Here is a 21,811-nt window from a genome sequence, read left to right as displayed (position 1 = left end):
TGATGAGGCTGCTAGTGCATCTTATATTGAACCCACGCCAGTTGCCGGGGAGCAGAGTAGCCGCGAATGCAGACGATACGAGTGTAAGTGATGGGTCTTTACCCTTGCTAGATTCAACACGAAAAAATTGCAGACAATAATGCTAATAGGATATATTAGTCACAATGAACTGACAGAGCTGTCAAAATATCGTCTTAGCTCTGCTGAACCCAAGCTTAAAGCGAGCGATAAAAAGGACTGGTCTATGTGTGACTGGGCAGGGTCTGTCTAAATATCATCTTGGCTCTACTGATCCCAGCTAGTTAAGCGAGCAATGAAAGAAAGTACTGGTCTGTGCGCGAGTGGGCAGAGTCTGTCTTCAAATCATAACTGACCGATTCTTCAAGGAAGGACAATTAACAGAATCAAATGTGACCCTAGTAATATAGTATAGTGATAGCAACACACAGAACCCATAGCACATAAACCATCATGCACATCAAATTCCAGTATAATATGCAGTGTGATCCAATAGCAACTGAATTTTACGTGTTTTCATGAAATATAGATGATTAACGACATTTTTCAATTTAATGAAGTGAGAAATGGTGCAATGAAATTATTCATGGAATGTAAGCAATTGCCCCAGAGTGGCCGCTAAACAGGATTCAGATGTAATGAAAATGCAATATGAACCAAAAAACAGCATCAATTTGTAGCGTGCAAACTGCATGATTTTAAGTCACATGTTTCGTGTGGAATAACCCTCTTACATATAATTTGCATTTGACTGGAAATTGTCTGTGATTGGCTGACATCTTTACTGGGACAAGCACTTTCTTCCGCTCAATGCGGAAGGAAGCTTATCAAAAGCAATATTCAACTCGAGGTAATTTCACACAATTATGAATTACTGAAGAGCTAGTTGAAGATGACAGCTTTTTTTAGAGTTGGTTAAGGAAATATAGGCTGTCAAATCTATAACGTTTACATTTGAAGCATATGCTGGCAAAGTAGCCGAATTTTGTCCCTGTCAAAAAAGTCAAAAATTAGATGCCAAACGGGTGATCATTATGTTATACAAGTGTGGAAAACTGTGTAATATTCTGAGTTGCAAGACTTTCTTGGAATATTTCACATCATCTTCGGTATGTACAGGGGTTAATGCCCTCGCAGTAAAGGGTATATCTGTCTGATTAATCAGAGCAGACGCCCCGCGTGAGAATATGAATATTTAAATACATCGTGAGAACGAAGGAACCAATAGAAATATTCATCATTCGTGAAATCTGAATGATGTCAAAGCCATCTGGTGGCATGGCAGTGAACCAATGGGGAGAAACACAATGGAGAACCAGTGACAATCATCTAACGAGTCACCACCACCATATATGTAAATTATTGACGAATCATTAACTACAGTATAAAACTAATTACCTGCTCTTCCTTGGGTGTGGGTATCCTCTCTTCCTGAAGTGGCAGTGATTGTTGAGGGGACGGAGGTTTCGGCGGTGGTGGTTTGAGACTAAGCTGACGCTCCAGTTTCAACCTCTCTTTAGCTGCCTGTTTGATAATACCCTCCAACTGAGACTGGTCATTGTAAACATCACCATTCTGCAAAACAGCATTGGAGGAAATAAGTCTGGACAAACCAGTAACGTGCTCTGTACTTTTTGGATGATGCCAAAACAAATTTCTCACCACTTCACTCTTATACATTTGGGATCCACCGGTCATGACGCACAGTACAGGCTCCTACAATGCGATGATGTCACATCATGTACAATGCATCATGATGTCATAAACAGCAAATGTGGTCTGTTGAAGCATATGAAATCACCACTAGAACAGGCATAGGGTAATGGTGAAAAGCCTACTTCCTATAACCTCATACTCCACTGAAACCCACCTGGGACCTTACTGGTCAACAACTCAGCTCACAAAATGCCACTCTGCTCAGTCAAGTTGCCACATTGACTTCTCGCCACATGAACAGTAGTTGTTCTAAAGAGGAGTAAACATGAACTCCGTGTTGCGTTGTCGTATGAATAGCCCACTAACCTCAGCTATAGATTGTTTTTGATTGCTGGCGAGTCGGTCATTGAGCTCCTGGACCTGTTTCTGTAACTTCTCGATTTCTCTTTCTTTAGCCAGCATATTTTTGGCTTGTAGGGCGAGATCTCGGGCCCTTTGGCGAGCATATAGCTTCTTGATGGCATCACTTTCCTGCTCAGGGCTAGATTTCTGGAAAGATGAAGTCATAAAGTGAAGCATCCAAGACACAAGGGACATAGATTACTTTTACAACTCCCACCTGGTGACGAGTCTATGTTTACAAACGGATGCAAAGAAATTCTTGACTGGTTGTTGCTTTACTTATTCCATAGATGAGGCTTTAGGGGCCCCTAGGACTTACCTTTGGTGAGGTTTTAGGTGGACTCTGAGCATGTTTGGCTTTCTCCTCCAGACGTTTTGCCACGGCAGCAAGTTCCGCATTGCGTTTCTTGAGAACAATGATCTTTTTATCAGCAGACTGCTCGTCATCTTTCTTCTTTTTCTGAAAAGATGCCAAAAATAAAATCTTGCAAAAATCTCATTTATTTCATCCATAAGACTCTCCAGCCTCTCCAAGTCCAAAATTACAACCTCATGTGTTTGTACCCTTAGAGCTAACAGAGATGAAGGAATTGTGGCACTTTCAATTTGGGGTATTTTCAGCTTAAGATTCACTTCAGTATAGAGCTTTTTAGCAGGAGTGGCTTCTTTGGCAAGGCTCGACCAGTGCCAAGCTGCAAGGACAGATCCCTGGGGCCAGCCAAGGAGGAGATTAAGTTCCTATCCTGACAAAGATAATTCTCTTTGATAACAATGATACTCACAAAAGCTTCATTTTCTGTTTCTAATACTGATATGCGCCCTTTGAGCGAGGTAACAAGGCCGTTGAGATCACCTATCTTCCTCTGGAGTACTTTATCCTTCTCGTCTGTCACAGCCTGCTGTTGACGGAGTTTGTTCTGAAAGAATTGAAAATCATTAGATTTGACATGTTTCCACCCATCTATAAAGACCTGATTGTTCCACTGGAGCGTTCCTGTTGCATTCACCGCCACGGGAAAACTTCACACAGCACCAACCGCGCACACACCCCATATCAGAGAGTGTGGTTTTATCAATAACTTTAGACTGGAAGATGTAGTACCTTTGCCACAGTAGTTCCACTAATAGGATGAACGAATCGTTCAGTAACACTTGGATAGCTGGCCAGATATCTCCTGTATCTTTCCGACTTGGTTTCTGATCCCATAGTAGTGAATACACTACAAGCACTTTAAATATCTTATCACATGTTTTATCATGTTCAGGTATTTCAAACAGAGCGTTCTTTATCCGAACTAAATAAAGACTAATCTTATAGAATTACAAAGTACTGATGTATTCCAAGTTCTTATGTCCCATCCAAGTTCCAGTTTCGTAAATCTTTAAAGATTTCTGCTATTTGAAATAATCCTTTTTTGACAAGGTCATCAGATTTCAGGGATACACATAAACCTTGGGAGTTGTGATGAACTGCGGGAAGGAAAAGTCAATGTTATCACTCATGTTATCCCTTTTTGATGCTTGTCATGGCATGTCAGGGCTAAGCAAACTTTAGATCTCACTGCTAACTCGTACAGAGAGAGTCAAGCCACAAGCCTAGTCTAAGCAAGTACTTAGCTAGAGCTCCACCAGGAAATGAAAAGTTCTCAATTGATTATAACTACATATAGGATCAAGTCCAACTGAGACAAGCGTTATCAAGTTTCGGAGCATACACTTTGATAATTTGCTCATGGGAAAACCAGTTTAACCCAACTATCCTGGTTCAGATCTAACAGAGAAAGCATTGAACAAGTACAAGTAAGGAGATCAGAGGGACGAAAACACTACACTACATCCCGAGAAGAGCGGCTTGGACATCTTGGGACATATTATACAGCTCATGAAATGCATGAGGGGACCCGCCGTGGACCACAGTTACCATCTCAACATTACTTCAATATACAACATGTATCCACACGGGTATCAATACAGTATTCCAATCGGAAACAATGCAGTAAACACATGTAATATGACAAATCCCAACATAGGCCTCTAATCCCATATGCTCATCCAAAGAACTGTAATCCTTCGCAGCAAACAAAAACTTTCCAGTTAAATGAGATTCTACATGAAAATATCCCAAGAACCTAGTAGTGTTTTGAAGTGGTGAACTTGATGAATCCCAAAGGAAGGTAAATAGTGAAGTGAAGCACAGGTATACAGACAGTGCATCGATATGCCATATCGCCAGCGGTAGGCCTGGCCAGCTGTATGCATAAATCGGATCAACCTGCATAATCAACGTGAGCAACGGTTCTTTTATCACGCATGATATATACCATTGTTGTACTGGCGCTGAATCAAGATATATGCCTAATGATAATGTACATCATGGGCGGGAAATCCTGAGTTGAAAATCATTATCGTAAATTCAAGTGGTTGAGTTATTTAGAATATGAGCAATGTGCTCCATCTGGGATAACAGACGGTTAGAGTACTCGAAAACATAGTGTATGATTTCATTGAGTAAGCGATTGATCCACACTAATGAAATATTCAATAATTTTCACCCAGCCCACACCAACATCATTAAGTGCCTTGGTTTTTAATGGCACCAATAACAAAGTCCCCTGCTGTCAAGAAAATGAAAGGATGCGGTGATTTTTACAGATTTTTACAGATTTTTACAGATTCATAATTGGTGATTGTAGACCAACAGCTGCAGTAAGCCTTAGATCATACTTACAGACTGCATCAAGGATGTATTAAAATCCCCTGCAAATGTTGGTTTAAACATGGTACAAAATCTCCTCAGACACCAAATTCAGATCAAAATAGACCATCAAGATCCAGAAATGTTTGTTTCGTACAATCCTCATGCATTGTCCGACTAACCAACTTATTTGACATGACAGTAAGTAAGAGCTTAGTTTCATATCATGACAAAATGAACTTTTAATCACCACTCACAGTCATACATAATGAAAAAGCCATGAACAAAACCATGTGATTGATAGCCAATACTCACGATATCATAACTTTATCAAGATCACTGTCATGACGAATTTTTGAGATATTGATTTTCCAATTGGTGCCTAACTGTAGTGGCATTTAAAGAACACGCATCCCACCTTGGAGGAGCTACTCCGTGGAGATCTGTATCATCTCCAAGTGCAGGGCGAATGAAAGTCTTTGGTAACATGGACCAATTGCCAGAAGTGGCAATTTACGAGGTCGTAGGCCTATATAGGGTCTGATCCTTACATTACTGGGTACTTTTAAATGAGCTACATGACCTTCTTCTACATGTTCTAGTGCTCGCATATGGGTAAAATCTCCAGCTGAAAATACCATATTCGACACATAAGCTTTGGACAATAAAAAATCCTTTTGACCACATGTTTCACTTTCAGCGAGAATGATATGCCCTAATTATTCTTTGAATTCATAACAAAACGGTATAGATTCCTATCTATCGAAATCTTGTCAGCAATGTCACAGTTTACTGGACTCATATCGAAACACTGACACTGACAGTTCTCAACAATTCAATGTAAGCTAGCATTTTCATAGGTCACTATGTTCATCCTAAATGCTCAACAATGAATGAGTACTTCAAGAAATTATTCCACTGCTTCAAGTACCACAAGAAGTAGAACCATGAATTTTATATTGTGTGATCAAACCTTCAAGTACACTTCAACTTTGGAATTTAACTAAGGGAACATTTATCAAACTAGAGAAGTGAAGGACCCCTCCCCCCAAAAATCCAATCCAAATGAATGAAATGGGAACAATACATACAGATGAAGGAAGCAGCTTGTCCGGTGGAGAGGTCTGAGATGTAGACGTCCTCGATGATGGCCGGGGCGTATTGTACGCCGAGCGGAATTGGTTCAACTTTTCACCAAGATCATGCCGCACACCTTCCAGCGACTTCACGATATTTTCATTTTTGGCAATTTCTAGTCCTTTCGATTCCAAAGACCTCTCAACGCTTTTCAACTCCTGCACATCCTTCAATACTTTTGCCTTCGTCTCTTTTGCAATGCGACGCAAATCAATTTCATGTTTTTGTTTTAAACGCTTAATCTCATTATTCTTTTCATGTTCGAGTTCGCATTTTCGCCGATACTGATCCTCCATGTCTTGTTTACTTTGGCGTAACAACTTGAGTTCCTGCTGAAGTTTTTGAACCATTTCGCCGTTCAGATTACTCCGTCGTTCCGGCTGCCGATTGCTTTTCTCCTTCTCTAGAGCAGATCTAACAGCCGTGTCTCTATCCTTCACAAATTGTACCTGCATTTGTGTGATAAAGTCCTCCTGCTGTTTAGTAGTCCGCTGGGCCTCCCTGTCCTTATCATGAGAGACCTGTCTCACCAATTTTTCCTTTTCCTGCTCAAATTCCTCTTGCATTCCAGAATGCAATTGCTCTAACGCCTCATTTTTGTCATCCTCGGCTGCCTGGCGTATGCCTCTAATCTCAGCTAACTTGTCACGTTGTAGCTGTCGACATCGTGATCTTTCTGCCTCCAAATCAGATTTCAATTCCGCCACGTAACGTTCAAGTTCAGATCGTTGTAGAGATTCATTCCGTAGGCTTCCCGTTCCACTTCCAGATCGTGGACGTGGACGATCGCCATGAAGACTACCCGTCCCTGATCTAGGTCTACGCTGATAGTCCATCTTTTAGGTATTCACTTTCAACAATACAGAATAGAGGATGTGAAACTTAGCAACAGCACTGGTATCATACAAATCACAATGCCCCAGGACATCACTGACCAAGTATCAACAAGTTTGGTTAGAATCTAATGAGACTCCTGACATTGGAAAAAGTTGATGACCAACTTGATCATAGCATGATATGATGACAAAATGTTTGATATGTGTAATGTCTAAATCCATAGAAAAATATATGTTAATGAATATAATCCTTAGAAACTTAAAATGTATATCAAAAACGTCTTCCACACGTATGAAATGTAAAAATTCCTGTAAAATCTGTATAAAATGTTCCTTCTAAAAATAGTATAAAAGTAATGGCAATTTGTCTATAATCTCTTCATGTGTTCATGCACGGCGTCTGCTTCAGGGTCTTGTAAGGTCACTACTTTATGTCTTCCCTCTGCCGAACACCTGAAAAGACACAATGACCAAACGTTAGATCTATCAGAAAGGAAGGACGCAACTTTAGTGCTATGAAATCATCACGTACTCTCAATAAAAGTAACTTGGCATGAGTGGGTCGTAGCAGCAGTCAAAGAAGAAACAAGAATTGTGTCCACGATGCAGCTATCCATGCATGGTACTTTTCACAAAACTTCAGTGCTCTTAACATGTTATTCCAGTTATAATCTTGACCAACGGTCTACATTCAGGCCCAGCTAGAGCTGGCTTTAAGGTCAAATCTTAGCATTTCTTTAACAGTTCTGTCTGCTTAACGTGTCTGACCTGTTGGCCTGGGGGTGCAAATAAACACAAATTCCATGAGCTACATGCATGTTGAAAAGGAATTGGATTAAACCAAAGCTGCTGGCATACCTATACTAACAACCACAAAAGCTATGCCAATCAAACCATAATTCATACCGTAAAGAAAGTCATTTACATAGGCCTACTTCACATTATCTGAACATAGAAGAAGTGTAACAGAAATCATTCATTCCCATTCCCATTATATACCATAAAATACTCAAACCTTTACACTATAACAGTGAAAAGGCATGCTAGTATGATAAACTTCAAATTTTCAAATAGCAAATTGATCTCCATTAAACAAGCCCCAAGACCTGAGTAAGGAGGGTAACATCACAAAAAGTTAAAAATTACGAAAAAATTGAAAATTATTACTCTCAATTTTTTCCGACAGGCTGAATTACTAAGATTAGTGAATTGTATTCAATAGTTGATTAGCAGTTCTTACTTGCCATGCCTTTGACCAATCAATTATGTGAACAGCAATCAGTAATAAATGGCATGTTTGATGAAAGTAAGTAGTGAGGAGGATTACCCTGCTAATTACTCAAAGCCAATTTACTTGCAGTTACAATTGAGTCCAACTTGCAAATCATTCCCAAATGGTCAGGTTGGTTTTGTCGTGTTTCAGTAACATTCGTTTAATCAATTAAAAGCAAAAAGGGTGACATATAACTTAGTTGGCCAGTTTTTGGATGTTGATTGAGAATGATGGTATTGGAATTGGAACAAGATCACTAATTTGTGAACTCACTGAAAATGTGAGATCTCTACTCACTAATAAATTGAACAAGTGTTTTAAAACAAAATCCCGTTTTTAAGTTGATTATTTCATTAGCTATAAAACTAAGGTGGCTGCTACTGATAGTGATCACACTCCACCACTCATCGCCTATGGCTAATGGAGGCATGATAGCGCGCTGGGGGGGGGGAGGGCGTACACAAATCTCAACGCCACTGTCACGTCGTATCTTCGTTTAGTTTTAATTGGAAATATCATTATGACATTGAGTAGATGCCGATAGCAGGCATAGCCCTAGAAGTAGGACTCCCCTGGTGCCAGTGGTGGGCCTGGTGCCCATGGACATGGTGCTACTGTTACTGCTATGGGTTAGGGCCTTGATTGAGGAAGCCCTGCTAGTGAAATAGATATCATGACTGACATGTAATTCGTGAACCTTACGCTGGGCTTAAGTTCTATTGATATGAAGGTGCATTGATTTTGGAGTACATCATCGATGAGCTACTAACACTAACAGTGTCATGACCATGTACTGTGTAGCCTTATCATTATGCATTGCGATTGAAAACACGTCGCAAACATTTAGTTATTTCAGTGAAAGCACATTCCACACGCCTTACTATTAGTACAAACGTGATCAGAATGACATGAGGTCTACCTTAGCACACAACCAGCATGGGAATAAGTATGCGAACGGAGAAATCGAACTTTGAAATGTTTCTGTGGACATTTCCCAGTAAAGTTTACGTCACGTGACATCAACGAGTAGCAAATGGGGAATCCCCTAAGTTTAAAGGGGCGTGACGATATGCGAGAGCGGGAGTTTTGAGTCAATTTTGTAGTTCGGGAAATTTCAGTATTCAGACATGTTGCCAAATTTCGTGCAAGCAATAGGCGATGTGTCGGGCAATAGAAAGTCTTAGGAGGCACAACACCAGTTCTCGTTTCAACAGGGCCCAAATCTGCATGAAGAACACTTTTTTCGGTGACGTCTGAGGGGATAGTTGAGAGGACGGAACGCCTTCTAATAAAGTCAGAGTGTCGTTCCATAACGTCTTTATGATGGGCCAATCAAATTGGCGACGTCAAGGGTCACTGAGGAGAAGAGGATGACAAATATCACGGTCTTGTTTATGATATCTTCATTGAACAAGAAATTATCAGAGTAGAATTTACAACTTTTTTCTGGGAGTTTCTGCAGCCGGGGATAGAATGTCCGGGAACCAAGCATTCTATCACTCACTTTTATCTGGAACTATTGGCGGTCACAGCAACTAGTACAAAACCATTCATAGCATAATCCGACAGAATACAATAGGCCCGGACAATTTTTCCAGGGGAAATTTTCTGCTTTTACACCAGAGTTTTTTCCCCGACTCCCCTGAAGTATCGGCGATCTGTGACCTGATCATCCTGATAATGTTGATGTGATTGTGACAGCGAAAGTGGTGCGACAACACACTTGGTCCTGATTGTTCTTCACAGGAACCGCTTGTTGCCACAAAGTCAAGACACTTACTAGGCGTTACCTCATGCAGTTAAGTCCAATCAACTTAATGCCACGTTAAAAGACATCATCAACGGGCTCATGCAATTTGAACGGTCACTAGCACAGGAAGGACGTGTCAAATTTTGTCCTGGATTATGAACGATATTTCTAACAAAAAGCTATGAAGGCACTACATTTGTGAACAGGTGGCGCTCCAGTTTGGTTGGATTCGAAGCCTAGCACAATGGAATGACCACTGGAAAACATGTCCTTCCCTGGTTGGTGACGTCGGGTAAAGGTATGGTTCTACTGAGACTTGGCCCAGAGTTATTTCTGTCTCCATGGAGGTCTTCTCACGGAGGGAAGAGTTGTTCCATGACCCTGAAAATGAAATAAGATACATCGATATTATAGGGAGCGTCTCAGAAGCTTGATTGTTGTGCCTGAAGGCCAGTCTCCATCTCGTATGTGAATTTGTTCCCCTGTGCGTTTCTTCGTGCCACTACGATTCTGCACACATTGCAGTTATAACCCTGGGGTATCGATCCGAAGAGTCCATACTGAACTTCCAGCGCTATTGCCTCCTCCGCCCATACGAGCGTTGTCTCGAAGCTGAGCGATGTCAATACATTTGAGGGTCAAGATGGAAGAGACGTTTCGTTAGCCTGCTCTGGATATACACTCATATGCATCAGGTGGATCTGAGTCGTATTTGGTTACACAAGTTCTGCATCCTACCTGCTTAAACTGGGCACTGCCACCTCGTCATTCTGAAGACTGGCACTCATCATTCTCGCTTTCACACCTCATGGGCCGAGGGGTCAATCACCTCTGAAATCATGAGACAGATCAAGTTAATGGTCAAATTCAGGAACACAGGTAAAGATCAAGATTTCCTTCCAATGAATTTTCAGCAAGACTTGCCTTTCACCTGGACAGTCGCAACGTGAATTAAGACTATGGAGACCTGCCACTTTAGTTTTCCTGACAATGTAGTCCATCAGAATAGCACCATGTATAGCATACTAATGCTGTCTTAATAATACCTTTAAAGGCACTATAAACTTCCATCTCCAATCACATCAAAGTATAACATATCGCCTTCTTTTCGGCGAAACCGAGACTGAATTATTCACATTGTGTTCGACTGCGTTCATTTCGCAGTCAATTCATTAGTTACCAATGTATGCCTTAGAGGGGGCAGAATGGCACTGTTTAGACAAGAAGCCTCTCCAACAGCCCCAGGAATATTGGATAGAACGGCACTGTACTGGGTCCCAGTAATAAATATTGCCATAAAGACATATGATATTGTTCTGGGACTTATGTAAGATTAGTTTTCTCCGCCAAACCCAAGACTGAACGATTAAAATCTTGTGTTTATAGGCTAACAAATGCAAACACTTCCAAGTGAACCCCCTACAAGAGACGAGTGGCTCTTCGTCTCTCCGACTTTGACACCCTTACTGCGAACATATCAATAGATCAGCCAGCGGTCCTTGGTGTCGCCGCGTGGGTTACGTCCAGTGAAATTGTTTGCAAAGGTCAGGGAACCACGATCTGACATCCATAACCAGCGTATCCCCTTTTCATGCCAGTTATAGTCGGGTGCTACACCACAGTCGGGATAGTGGCCGCCATATGAATGGTTGTTGAATTTAAAATCATGAAATCATGAGACAGATCAAGCTAAAGGTCAGACTCAGGAACGTCAACATCAATATTTCCTTCCAATATATTTTCAGCAAGACTTACCTTTCACTTGGACAGTCGCAACGTGAATTAAGACTATAGAGATCTGCCACTTAAGTTTTTTTGGCAATATGGTTCATCAGAATAGCACCAGGTAGCATACTAAATGCTGTCTTTATAATACCTTCAATGGCAAACTTCCATCTTCAATCACATCAAAGTATGTTGGATTAAACACACACACAGGGTCTCCTAATTATCATGATCATATACATTATCAAATAATAACATATCGTCTTCTTTTTAGCGAAACCGAGACTGAATTATTCGCATTGTGTTTAACTGCGTTCATTTCGCAGTCAATTCAGTAGTTACCATTGTATGCCTTAGAAGGGGCAGAATGGCACTGTTTAAACAAGAAGCCTCTCCAACAGCCCCAGGAATATTGGATAGAACGGCACTGTACTGGGTCCCAGTAATAAATATTGCCATAAAGACATATGATATTGTTCTGGGACTTATGTAAGATTAGTTCTCTCCGCCAAACCCAAGACTGAACGATTAAAATATTGTGTTTATAGGCTAACAAATGCAAACACTTCCAAGTGAACCCCCTACAAGAGACGAGTGGCTCTTCGTCTCTCCGACTTTGACACCCTTACTGCGAACATATCAATAGATCAGCCAGCGGTCCTTGGTGTCGCCGCGTGGGTTACGTCCAGTGAAATTGTTTGCAAAGGTCAGGGAACCACGATCTGACATCCATAACCAGCGTATCCCCTTTTCATGCCAGTTATAGTCGGGTGCTACACCACAGTCGGGATAGTGGCCGCCAAATGGTTGTTGAATTTAAAACTGTTAACTGTTTACGTGTATTTACATATAATTAGACAAAACTTCATGAATTCAGTGGAGATTTCCACATCAGAGGATAGAAGAGCAATGATGGGATCTCGCAGAATTAACATGATCACTTCCATCTTCACCATCATGACTTGGACGTGCGCCTTTAGTTTCTTTGAGCAAATGGTATTTGATTAGGGATGGCAATTAAAATTGCCGTTGAACGTGTACATGAAGTGCAGTGATGTGCATAATTCAAACATGTCTGGCTTGAAATTTCAAACTGCGCAGTTCATTCCCGCCTTGATTGTATATGACTATTTCTACAATAAAAACCCTTTGAAACCAACCCATACCTTTATCAGGAATAGATACTGTACCTTACCTTCTGCTGCAGCCGTTTTGATTTGTTTCGGGAAATTTGAAGGCATTTTTAAGCTTGAAATCGAAGAAAGTGTTCCTGCGATGTTCTCCGCAGCTCACACACCAACCGACTGGCGTTCAAATCAACCGCGACCGATCATGACCAAAGACAATACATTTGACGTCACAGCATGTGGGCACCCCCTTGAACAAAGCCGGCTAGCAGTTATCTGCTCAATAGAACCTTTTGTTCTGTCAATGGTCAATATGACAGGCATTGTCAAAATGTGGGATTGGCTTTAGCATACATACTTGTACATGTACATTTGCCGAGCTGTGGAAATGCATTAGGCAGGTTCCGTAAGCCAAAAGACGACGTAAATGCATTTTATCGACGATTTTTAAAGATCATTCCCCAATTCCTCCTACAACCAAGTATAAAAGATGGTTCAGTGTCGTGTCAATCAATTAACAGATAGAGGACTTGATGACTCGACAGACATTCATACTTTGTAGTTCGTCGTTCGTAGGGCGCTCAGTTTCGAAACCTGCAATCATTCGAAACAGATTACAATTGCCAACTTTGATAGCATGATATCAAACTTGATTCGGTCGGGTCACTTAGTAATGGGTTGTCCATTAAACACTCCTGTCTCCTGGGTAAAACTTGGTGAGAAAAATGAGTGATCCAATCTTGCCAGGCTTATTATAAACCGCGAGATGAGAAATCGCGAAATCGAGAGATGAGTAGGCCTAATCATTATTTTCTGTCACAAGACTGATTTTCTACTTCCCTGGACAATGACAATCACCATTTCTGATGCTGCTGTCCACTTCTCCATTCAATGATAGTAGGGCCGAAGACAATACAAAGGCTACATGCAACTGCATGTTCATCTTGACCACAAAGGTTTTTGCAACTTATCAAGTGTGAGTATAATACCACGAGGTTCAGGATGCAGCATGTATCAGGATTATTTTCCCGTTACGCCTGGCGGCACAAGTCACCATACACATTATTGACCGATAACACAGGGCATGCACTTGGTGAACGTCTGGTCATCCCTAAAAATAGTGCGGGATAGTCTGACCATCGAAACTAGGCTATAAATTAGGCTTAATTCCACACATCGCACAGCGGAGTCTATTTCAACGGGCCAATCAAAACAAGGATAGCTCCCTTCTATAGCCTCGGTCTCATGAATTTTCGCCTTTTCAGGTTCCATATTTGCAATACATCCTGTGGCGCATGGTACTTTCACCGAGGTTGGCATCTCGCGATTTCGCATTCCGCATCTCGCGGTTTATAATAAGCCATCATTGTGACATCCGTTGCCGTTTTGTCACCGTGTTGGCAAGCCACTGGGGAAGGTGTTGGGCGTGACTAGAAGGCAGGCTCATCTCTCACATCTATCAGAGCTAGAATACTGATCACATTAATAACAACATTAACTCAGTATTCCAACCCATTTCGTGCAGTGCAGCGAAAAAAAGGTTGGCAACATTCTGTGACTGAGAAGCAATTCCACAATATTACACCAGACTGCGCAACGAGCGCGGTTGTTCGGACACTCCTTCGTCGAGTAGTTCAAGTGGTTCCCGGACCGGCGTTGGCTGACCTCATGACCGTCTCTTTGAGAAACCAAGTCCACGATGGTGAAGTGGAGTCCAAAACTGGATAAGATGAATGTGAACTCATCTTATCAGGAAAGACATGTACAGCCACTACGCGAGTCGTCCATAACGTTACACTCCGCGGCCTCGTCTCTCACCCTATAAGACAGTATGAATAGGATGGAGAAATCGACTGCCACGGAAGTCCAAGACAATGCGGCCGAAAGGATATTTGAAATGGACTGGTAGTGGCTTTTGTCAAGGAATTTCGCATAGGTATTTTTATGAAGTACACGAGCAATGACACGGAACACCGGCACGCTTTGTGTTATCAAGCCGATTGCAGAGACAAAGGGGAGAGCGACACCGCCTTTTTCTCCGCGCTGGATCTGTTGCCAGTGTTGGCCTGGACCCCATACCTTGGCGCACCTGACATAAAGCCCCTTTCGCAGTGTCACTCAGAAGAAGAGAAACTTAATCATGTCGATCAGTGACATGTTCCTGCTCCTGGGCCGTGCTGATTTCGCGACATCCTTTCCTAACTCCACCAGTGCTATAGATCGCCGCATGCAGTATGCTCCTCGCTTACAAAACCTAGTGACGCCCTGTCAAGCCTGCCACCAGAATATCACGTCTTGATAATTGCTTCCCCACCCTATCAAGATCGTTTTCTATTTAACCAAGCCAACATCGCACTCTAATTATCCTCATCGTACGTAGAACGTCATCGATTGATGTGCCGTGTGAGAATGCTCGCTCCTCGTCTTCCCGTCTTTTTGCGTGGAGGTCAACTTCTCAAGAGTGCGCAAACGGGCGCCGATTGTGCTAATCCGCGGTGGCGGGCGTGCTCCAACAAAGAGCCATCAGGGCTGTTTGTCGCAGAAGAGCAGCAATGACAAAATTCATTATGTCGTTAATTCACATATGATTGAGCTAATAATCTTTGGTATGTTTGTATCATTAGGAAGCTAAAAGCTCGGTGAGGCATCGTGATCGGTACAGGAGAAAGAATTCTGTAGGAGATCGTGACTATAAAAGCCTAACGCTAGACGGGATCTGCAAACACTTCCCTGCAATTATCCCCGTGATGGTTTTTGTAAGAAACCTCCAAGTGGCAAGGTATGATCACTGAGAGTACTTGATGAGACGGCAGATTGCTATTTATCAAATCAGAGTTGTCTTGGTTTGAAGTAACACGCTGATGAGAATGGGAGGAGACATAGGAGGAGTCCCTCAGTTCCAGAGATCCTTCAGCGACAGACTTTTGCTCTGGAGGTGGCTAGGGGTTACCGAGTCCAGCAGACACACAACGAGAAGACTGCTTACTGGGGTTGCATTTCATTGAAATCAATCGCCGACACAGATTTATCAAATTCGTGTTTCAATGTCGTTGTTGTCATCAAACGTGAGAATTCTACATAATTATTTTTCTTTCGTGATGACCGATGAAAAGCAATTTTTTCTGGTTTGAAAGGAAACTATGCCCCGAAAAAATGAAATGATATGTATGGATGTGACCATTTGCCATACCAGAGAAACACATCCAGCAATGGAATTTCGCATCATAAGAGGTGACGTTATGTCTTATTGTCTCAGGTTGTGTCGAAAACAAATCACCCGTCACTGGACCAGTCCCGTGAGATTCGACGCCTTGCCTATATGACCGTGTCCCATCACCAAAAGTCACTCACTACATCATTTCGCGGTACCAACAATATGATGCTTTACCGAGCATGAAATGTACAACATATACCACGTGATTTCTCACAGCGCCTGTCGCGATAGAGACTGTTGTGCGTCCCCCGCCCCTTTAGTCAAGAAATGGCTCTTTCGGACAAGATTTAAGACAAATTTCTGGTAAAAGAATGGCTAGACTACTCATCAGGGGTTTCCTATATTCTTTCAGTGATCGGGCATGTGTATAAAAACTCCATCCGTACTTTCTTGTGATCATGATGTTGTTCTTTAGCTGCTTAGTTTGATAGACTGACGGTATATACCACGCCAGAACGACCGGAATTATTCCTATCGCGAAATCGGTCTCTAATCATGCCACCCTGCAGCCACCGACCATCAAAAGGAAGCGCACATGTTCGTTCTGCCTCTTCTTGGGGATAAATTTAAAGCGGATTTAAGAATGCCCAGGGTGGTTAGATCATTCGCCAATAGAATTATCTGGTTTTACATCATTTGAGGGCAGTGATATGTCAGTTATTGTGTGAAGGCCTTGTCATTGTTAAATCGGAACAGATTGCCCCGCCCTCGGAAACTGTGATTACAAAACTTATCTGCTGATGTATACATGTATGTGTATACCGTAGTTTGAAATGTTAGTTCGGACGTTAATCTCATCAAAACGCGATCCCCACCACCACACGGAGCTTGCCGGATGACACGGGGTCTCGTGAATGTGACATATAGTATTTATAATGTTAGCGACCTTCTCCTCTTCATCAAGATACAGAATATCATCGTTAATAAAAGCCACATCTCATCTCATTGCTACGGTGGCCCATTAGGGACATCATGTTTTTTTTTAGATTCAAATACGATTTTTTTTTCTCGAATTTTCTCCACGGAATTAAGTATTTTCTCCGCGGAAATAACATTTATCTCCACGGAAATAAATACTTTTCTCCACGGAAATAAATACTTTTCTCCACGGAATTAAGTATTTTCTCCGCGGAAATAACATTTATCTCCACGGAAATAAATACTTTTCTCCACGGAAATAAATACTTTTCTCCACGGAAATAAATACTTTTCTCCACGGAATTAAGTATTTTCTCCGCGGAAATAACATTTATCTCCACGGAAATAAATACTTTTCTCCACGGAATTAAGTATTTTCTCCGCGGAAATAAATAATTGATTCCGCTGATATGATTGGTCCTGCATTTTAGAGGACGAGGTCAAGGTGAAACTATTAACCCTTAAACCCCAACCTTGCGGTAGGCTCGGGAACCAAGCTGTACAGGCGCTGCCCGCTGGAACACGAGGCCGCTTGTCAATCCCGTTTGACATTGTCAGATCTGACTATACGTGTATAGTGTTGGCATGAAGACTGTGGAAGATGTAAGTAACACGATGATTGTCAGATTTGATACGTTTTGAATCATAAAAATGCAGTTGGTAGCATCTTTGTAGAGTGGCCTAGTGAAGAAAACGGTACGTGGAGACCCACTGCCGATGTTATGTATAGCTAGCTATCGCGCGCAGTAGCTAGCTATACATAACATCGGCAGTGGGTCTCCACGTACCGTTTTCTTCACTGATACTAGGCCACTCTACAAAGATGCTACCAACTGCATTTTTATGATTCAAAACGTATCAAATCTGACAATCATCGTGTTACTTACATCTTCCACAGTCTTCATGCCAACACTATACACGTATAGTCAGATCTGACAATGTCAAACGGGATTGACAAGCGGCCTCGTGTTCCAGCGGGCAGCGCCTGTACAGCTTGGTTCCCGAGCCTACCGCAAGGTTGGGGTTTAAGGGTTAATAGTTTCACCTTGACCTCGTCCTCTAAAATGCAGGACCAATCATATCAGCGGAATCAATTATTTATTTCCGCGGAGAAAATACTTAATTCCGTGGAGAAAAGTATTTATTTCCGTGGAGAAAAGTATTTATTTCCGTGGAGATAAATGTTATTTCCGCGGAGAAAATACTTAATTCCGTGGAGAAAAGTATTTATTTCCGTGGAGATAAATGTTATTTCCGTGGAGATAAATGTTATTTCCGCGGAGAAAATACTTAATTCCGTGGAGAAAAGTATTTATTTCCGTGGAGATAAATGTTATTTCCGTGGAGATAAATGTTATTTCCGCGGAGAAAATACTTAATTCCGTGGAGAAAAGTATTTATTTCCGTGGAGATAAATGTTATTTCCGTGGAGATAAATGTTATTTCCGCGGAGAAAATACTTAATTCCGTGGAGAAAAGTATTTATTTCCGTGGAGATAAATGTTATTTCCGCGGAGAAAATACTTAATTCCGTGGAGAAAAGTATTTATTTCCGTGGAGATAAATGTTATTTCCGTGGAGATAAATGTTATTTCCGCGGAGAAAATACTTAATTCCGTGGAGAAAAGTATTTATTTCCGTGGAGATAAATGTTATTTCCGTGGAGATAAATGTTATTTCCGCGGAGAAAATACTTAATTCCGTGGAGAAAAGTATTTATTTCCGTGGAGATAAATGTTATTTCCGCGGAGAAAATACTTAATTCCGTGGAGAAAAGTATTTATTTCCGTGGAGATAAATGTTATTTCCGTGGAGATAAATGTTATTTCCGCGGAGAAAATACTTAATTCCGTGGAGAAAAGTATTTATTTCCGTGGAGATAAATGTTATTTCCGTGGAGATAAATGTTATTTCCGCGGAGAAAATACTTAATTCCGTGGAGAAAAGTATTTATTTCCGTGGAGATAAATGTTATTTCCGCGGAGAAAATACTTAATTCCGTGGAGAAAAGTATTTATTTCCGTGGAGAAAAGTATTTATTTCCGTGGAGAAAAGTATTTATTTCCGTGGAGATAAATGTTATTTCCGCGGAGAAAATACTTAATTCCGTGGAGAAAAGTATTTATTTCCGTGGAGATAAATGTTATTTCCGTGGAGATAAATGTTATTTCCGCGGAGAAAATACTTAATTCCGTGGAGAAAAGTATTTATTTCCGTGGAGATAAATGTTATTTCCGCGGAGAAAATACTTAATTCCGTGGAGAAAAGTATTTATTTCCGTGGAGAAAAGTATTTATTTCCGTGGAGAAAAGTATTTATTTCCGTGGAGATAAATGTTATTTCCGCGGAGAAAATACTTAATTCCGTGGAGAAAAGTATTTATTTCCGTGGAGAAAAGTATTTATTTCCGTGGAGATAAATGTTATTTCCGCGGAGAAAATACTTAATTCCGTGGAGAAAATTCGAGAAAAAAAAATCGTATTTGAATCTAAAAAAAAACATGATGTCCCTAATGGGCCACCGTACATTGCCGCTTTTTAGACGGAAATCAGTAATGTGGTAGTAATTGAGGTCTTTTTAAACGATTACAACCAACATGCGTAAATAACGCACCCTCCCGGAGTAGATCGTGCTAAATTACCCCCCTCGGGTATTGTTCAATACTCTTGACTGCACTCACAGATTTACTCTGATTTTACGAATGGTGATTTCAAACTTTCGCAGATTAACTGCCGACTCCGTACGTCACGGTTATCAAATTAAGGTCTCTTGGTCCGCGGGCGTGGTGCAGGTACATTGCATCGACAAAGATTGGCGCATGAAACAAGATGCGCCTTCTGGCCTGCCTACATCGTCAAATTATGGTGTAACGTGCTCTGATGAATTCATTTAATATTGCTTCCATCTTGATTCGACTCTTCTCTGTACCCTGGGGACACTGATTAACGCCAATAACTTACATTTAATGAAATTAGATGGTAGGATAAAGTAAACCGGCCGTTCTTTCATCGCGAAATGTTGTAATAATGGCGCGATGATAAAGCTCTCCTATTGAGGAAGGCGAGCATCGCGCCTCGCGAGATTTGGCGGCCATTGTCATCTAGAAGCTGCAGTGATTTGAAAGCCAGGCTCATTAATCTCACCTCCCAAAAGAAACAGACGACACATACTGATTTATCAGCAGCTAATAGCTTTGTGGGATACATTTTTAAGTTCTTGCCAAGATATGTAATTCATCAATTGGCCAATAAATTAGCGCGATTAAGCTTACAAGATGCGTCCTGATGAGTGTCTCCAGGGCAACATAAACTGTCCACGGGACTTGAGGGAGTCCGCCTGGCACAGAGAGCACGAGATAACTGTACTCCCTGCCTAGAAAAACCTTCAAGCTTCCCATCTCGTATACGTGCTTGGCTTCACTGAATAATTCCCAAACCCTCGTGACTTCTGTCCCTTATATTGTTATGTGATTTGTGCCCCTTTGTGGTTATTTTGGCATCCTGAACGCAAGGCACGGTGTCCATAATTCAACGCAGCGTCTCTAAGTGGCTTGATATTAATGGAATTATAGATGTGATATCCTCCGGCTCTGATTTATAAACGGACAGACGCGATTTGGTTAATTTGTCAGGGAAGCGAGTCGAAGGGGGACCACTAGAAGAAGGAAAGAAAAAATGCCACTTTTCCGTCATTTAGGTTTCATGAGATGTTGGACATCGATGGCCACCGTAAAATGGAGCAGCTTCACGTTTTTCGATGACGTCTTACTACCAATGACATCGACGCTCAACGATACAGTACATAGTCACCAGTGTGCTGACTCACGTGAGAGACTACCAGCAGTATATACACTGTCAGTTGTTCCGCTTCAATGAAGCACAATGGCCTTGGCCCATGTTTACTATCATAATAGGGGCTTCAGGTCGTCACTTCACCCCCATGTCGTGGTAATAAGAACGGCCCAATTCCATTGTGAACCATGCACTTGAAACGGAACTCTTCGATGCCTATCCTATACCTCTTGTGGACGCAAAGTCTCGGCCTTAATAAACTTACAGAAACTCCGATATTCTAGTCGCTTCACAACCCCTGTATTAACATTTAGCCTTCCGCAGTGAAAAGACACTGATTAATCCGCGCGAAATCCCAGGAGTCGATCATTCAAGATCGCATACCGCTACTGGAAATTGAAATGAGGTTTCTATTGCGAGTATTGGTCGTAAATAAGCTTGATACGTGTTTCATCTCAAGAGAGAAACACCAGAACCAATCTGATTAATCGTCTGCCGTATTGTTTGAAATGTGACATATTTAATCATGGTGGTTGTATTATGAAGATGTTGTCATCCCAATGGCGGGGTAAATTTGACACGGATTTGATTAAAACGTAACAGGTCAGGGTGTCAGGTTTGAAACTTGAGATTGCCATTTTCAATTTATTCATTAGGAGAAGGATATCATTGTTTTACGTACCGAACTCGTTGCTTGTTTCAACATACGTTTTATTCCCGACACCAGAGCAAACCCCAGAAGGAAACTCTCAGTACGTCATAAGTCGGCCGTTGCTATTACCCGCATAGTTGCTTGACTGAGTCTGCAGCGGTCGGCCTGACACGCATTTGCCACTTTCTTTGATTCACCATTTCGTGACATGTGCTCATCGTCTCTAAAGTTCTGATGGTTCATTTCCGTGATTTTATTACATACATCGTTCTATTTGATTAAATTATCCTCGCAGGTGACAAAGACGGCGGTGGAGGAAACGCCGGCAAAGAACCGCAGTCAACATTGTCGCCTAATACCCGATCAACGCGACTGGTTTCATTTCTGATTAGACCGATCCGTTACTGTCACTTTCAGCATCTGCCGGCGAGTGGATGGGCCAGCTATAAAACCTCCTCCCAGGCTCTTAATGGGGTCACAGATGAGTACGAAGATAGCACTTGGAAATCATAGGAACGAGGCTCAGTGATTGTTTCATTCCGTGATGCAGGATTTATGGAATCAGACATGACAGGAACCGGTAGTGATCATTTACGACATGAAACCAATCTTTGCTC

General features: G+C 41.6%; 1 protein-coding gene and 1 long non-coding RNA gene across 5 annotated transcripts in view; both read right to left on the bottom strand.

The window, feature by feature from the left end:
- The window catches only part of LOC135483308 (peripheral-type benzodiazepine receptor-associated protein 1-like), a 63,519-nt gene extending 54,515 nt beyond the window's left edge, over window positions 1–9,004 (bottom strand). For 2 of the 4 annotated variants that reach the window (XM_064764076.1, XM_064764077.1), the window contains exons 1-6: window positions 8,937–9,003; window positions 5,863–7,197; window positions 2,859–2,993; window positions 2,396–2,536; window positions 2,041–2,223; window positions 1,417–1,593 (exon numbers count right to left, since the gene is read on the bottom strand). In XM_064764076.1, coding sequence (XP_064620146.1) covers window positions 1,417–1,593; window positions 2,041–2,223; window positions 2,396–2,536; window positions 2,859–2,993; window positions 5,863–6,744 — 1,518 coding nt within the window. In that variant the 5' untranslated portion in view covers window positions 6,745–7,197; window positions 8,937–9,003. Of the gene's footprint in view, window positions 1–1,416; window positions 1,594–2,040; window positions 2,224–2,395; window positions 2,537–2,858; window positions 2,994–3,178; window positions 4,293–5,862; window positions 7,198–8,936 lie in introns of those variants that run through there. The other 2 variants (XM_064764079.1, XM_064764080.1) reach the window with 2 other exon arrangements.
- A 429-nt stretch (window positions 9,005–9,433) lies between these two features.
- Window positions 9,434–12,885, bottom strand: LOC135483878 (uncharacterized). Its single transcript, XR_010446392.1, has 3 exons — window positions 12,688–12,885; window positions 10,506–10,598; window positions 9,434–10,148 (listed from the first exon to the last, which is right to left on the bottom strand). It is a non-coding gene; the product is annotated as an uncharacterized LOC135483878 (long non-coding RNA).
- Between the last annotated feature and the right edge of the window lie 8,926 nt (window positions 12,886–21,811).

Source organism: Lineus longissimus, chromosome 2, assembly GCF_910592395.1.
Source record: "Lineus longissimus chromosome 2, tnLinLong1.2, whole genome shotgun sequence".
Taxonomy (NCBI): Eukaryota; Metazoa; Nemertea; class Pilidiophora; order Heteronemertea; family Lineidae; genus Lineus; species Lineus longissimus.
The sequence above is the reverse complement of the archived record's forward strand: the minus strand, read 5'-3'. Positions and strand labels throughout refer to the sequence as shown.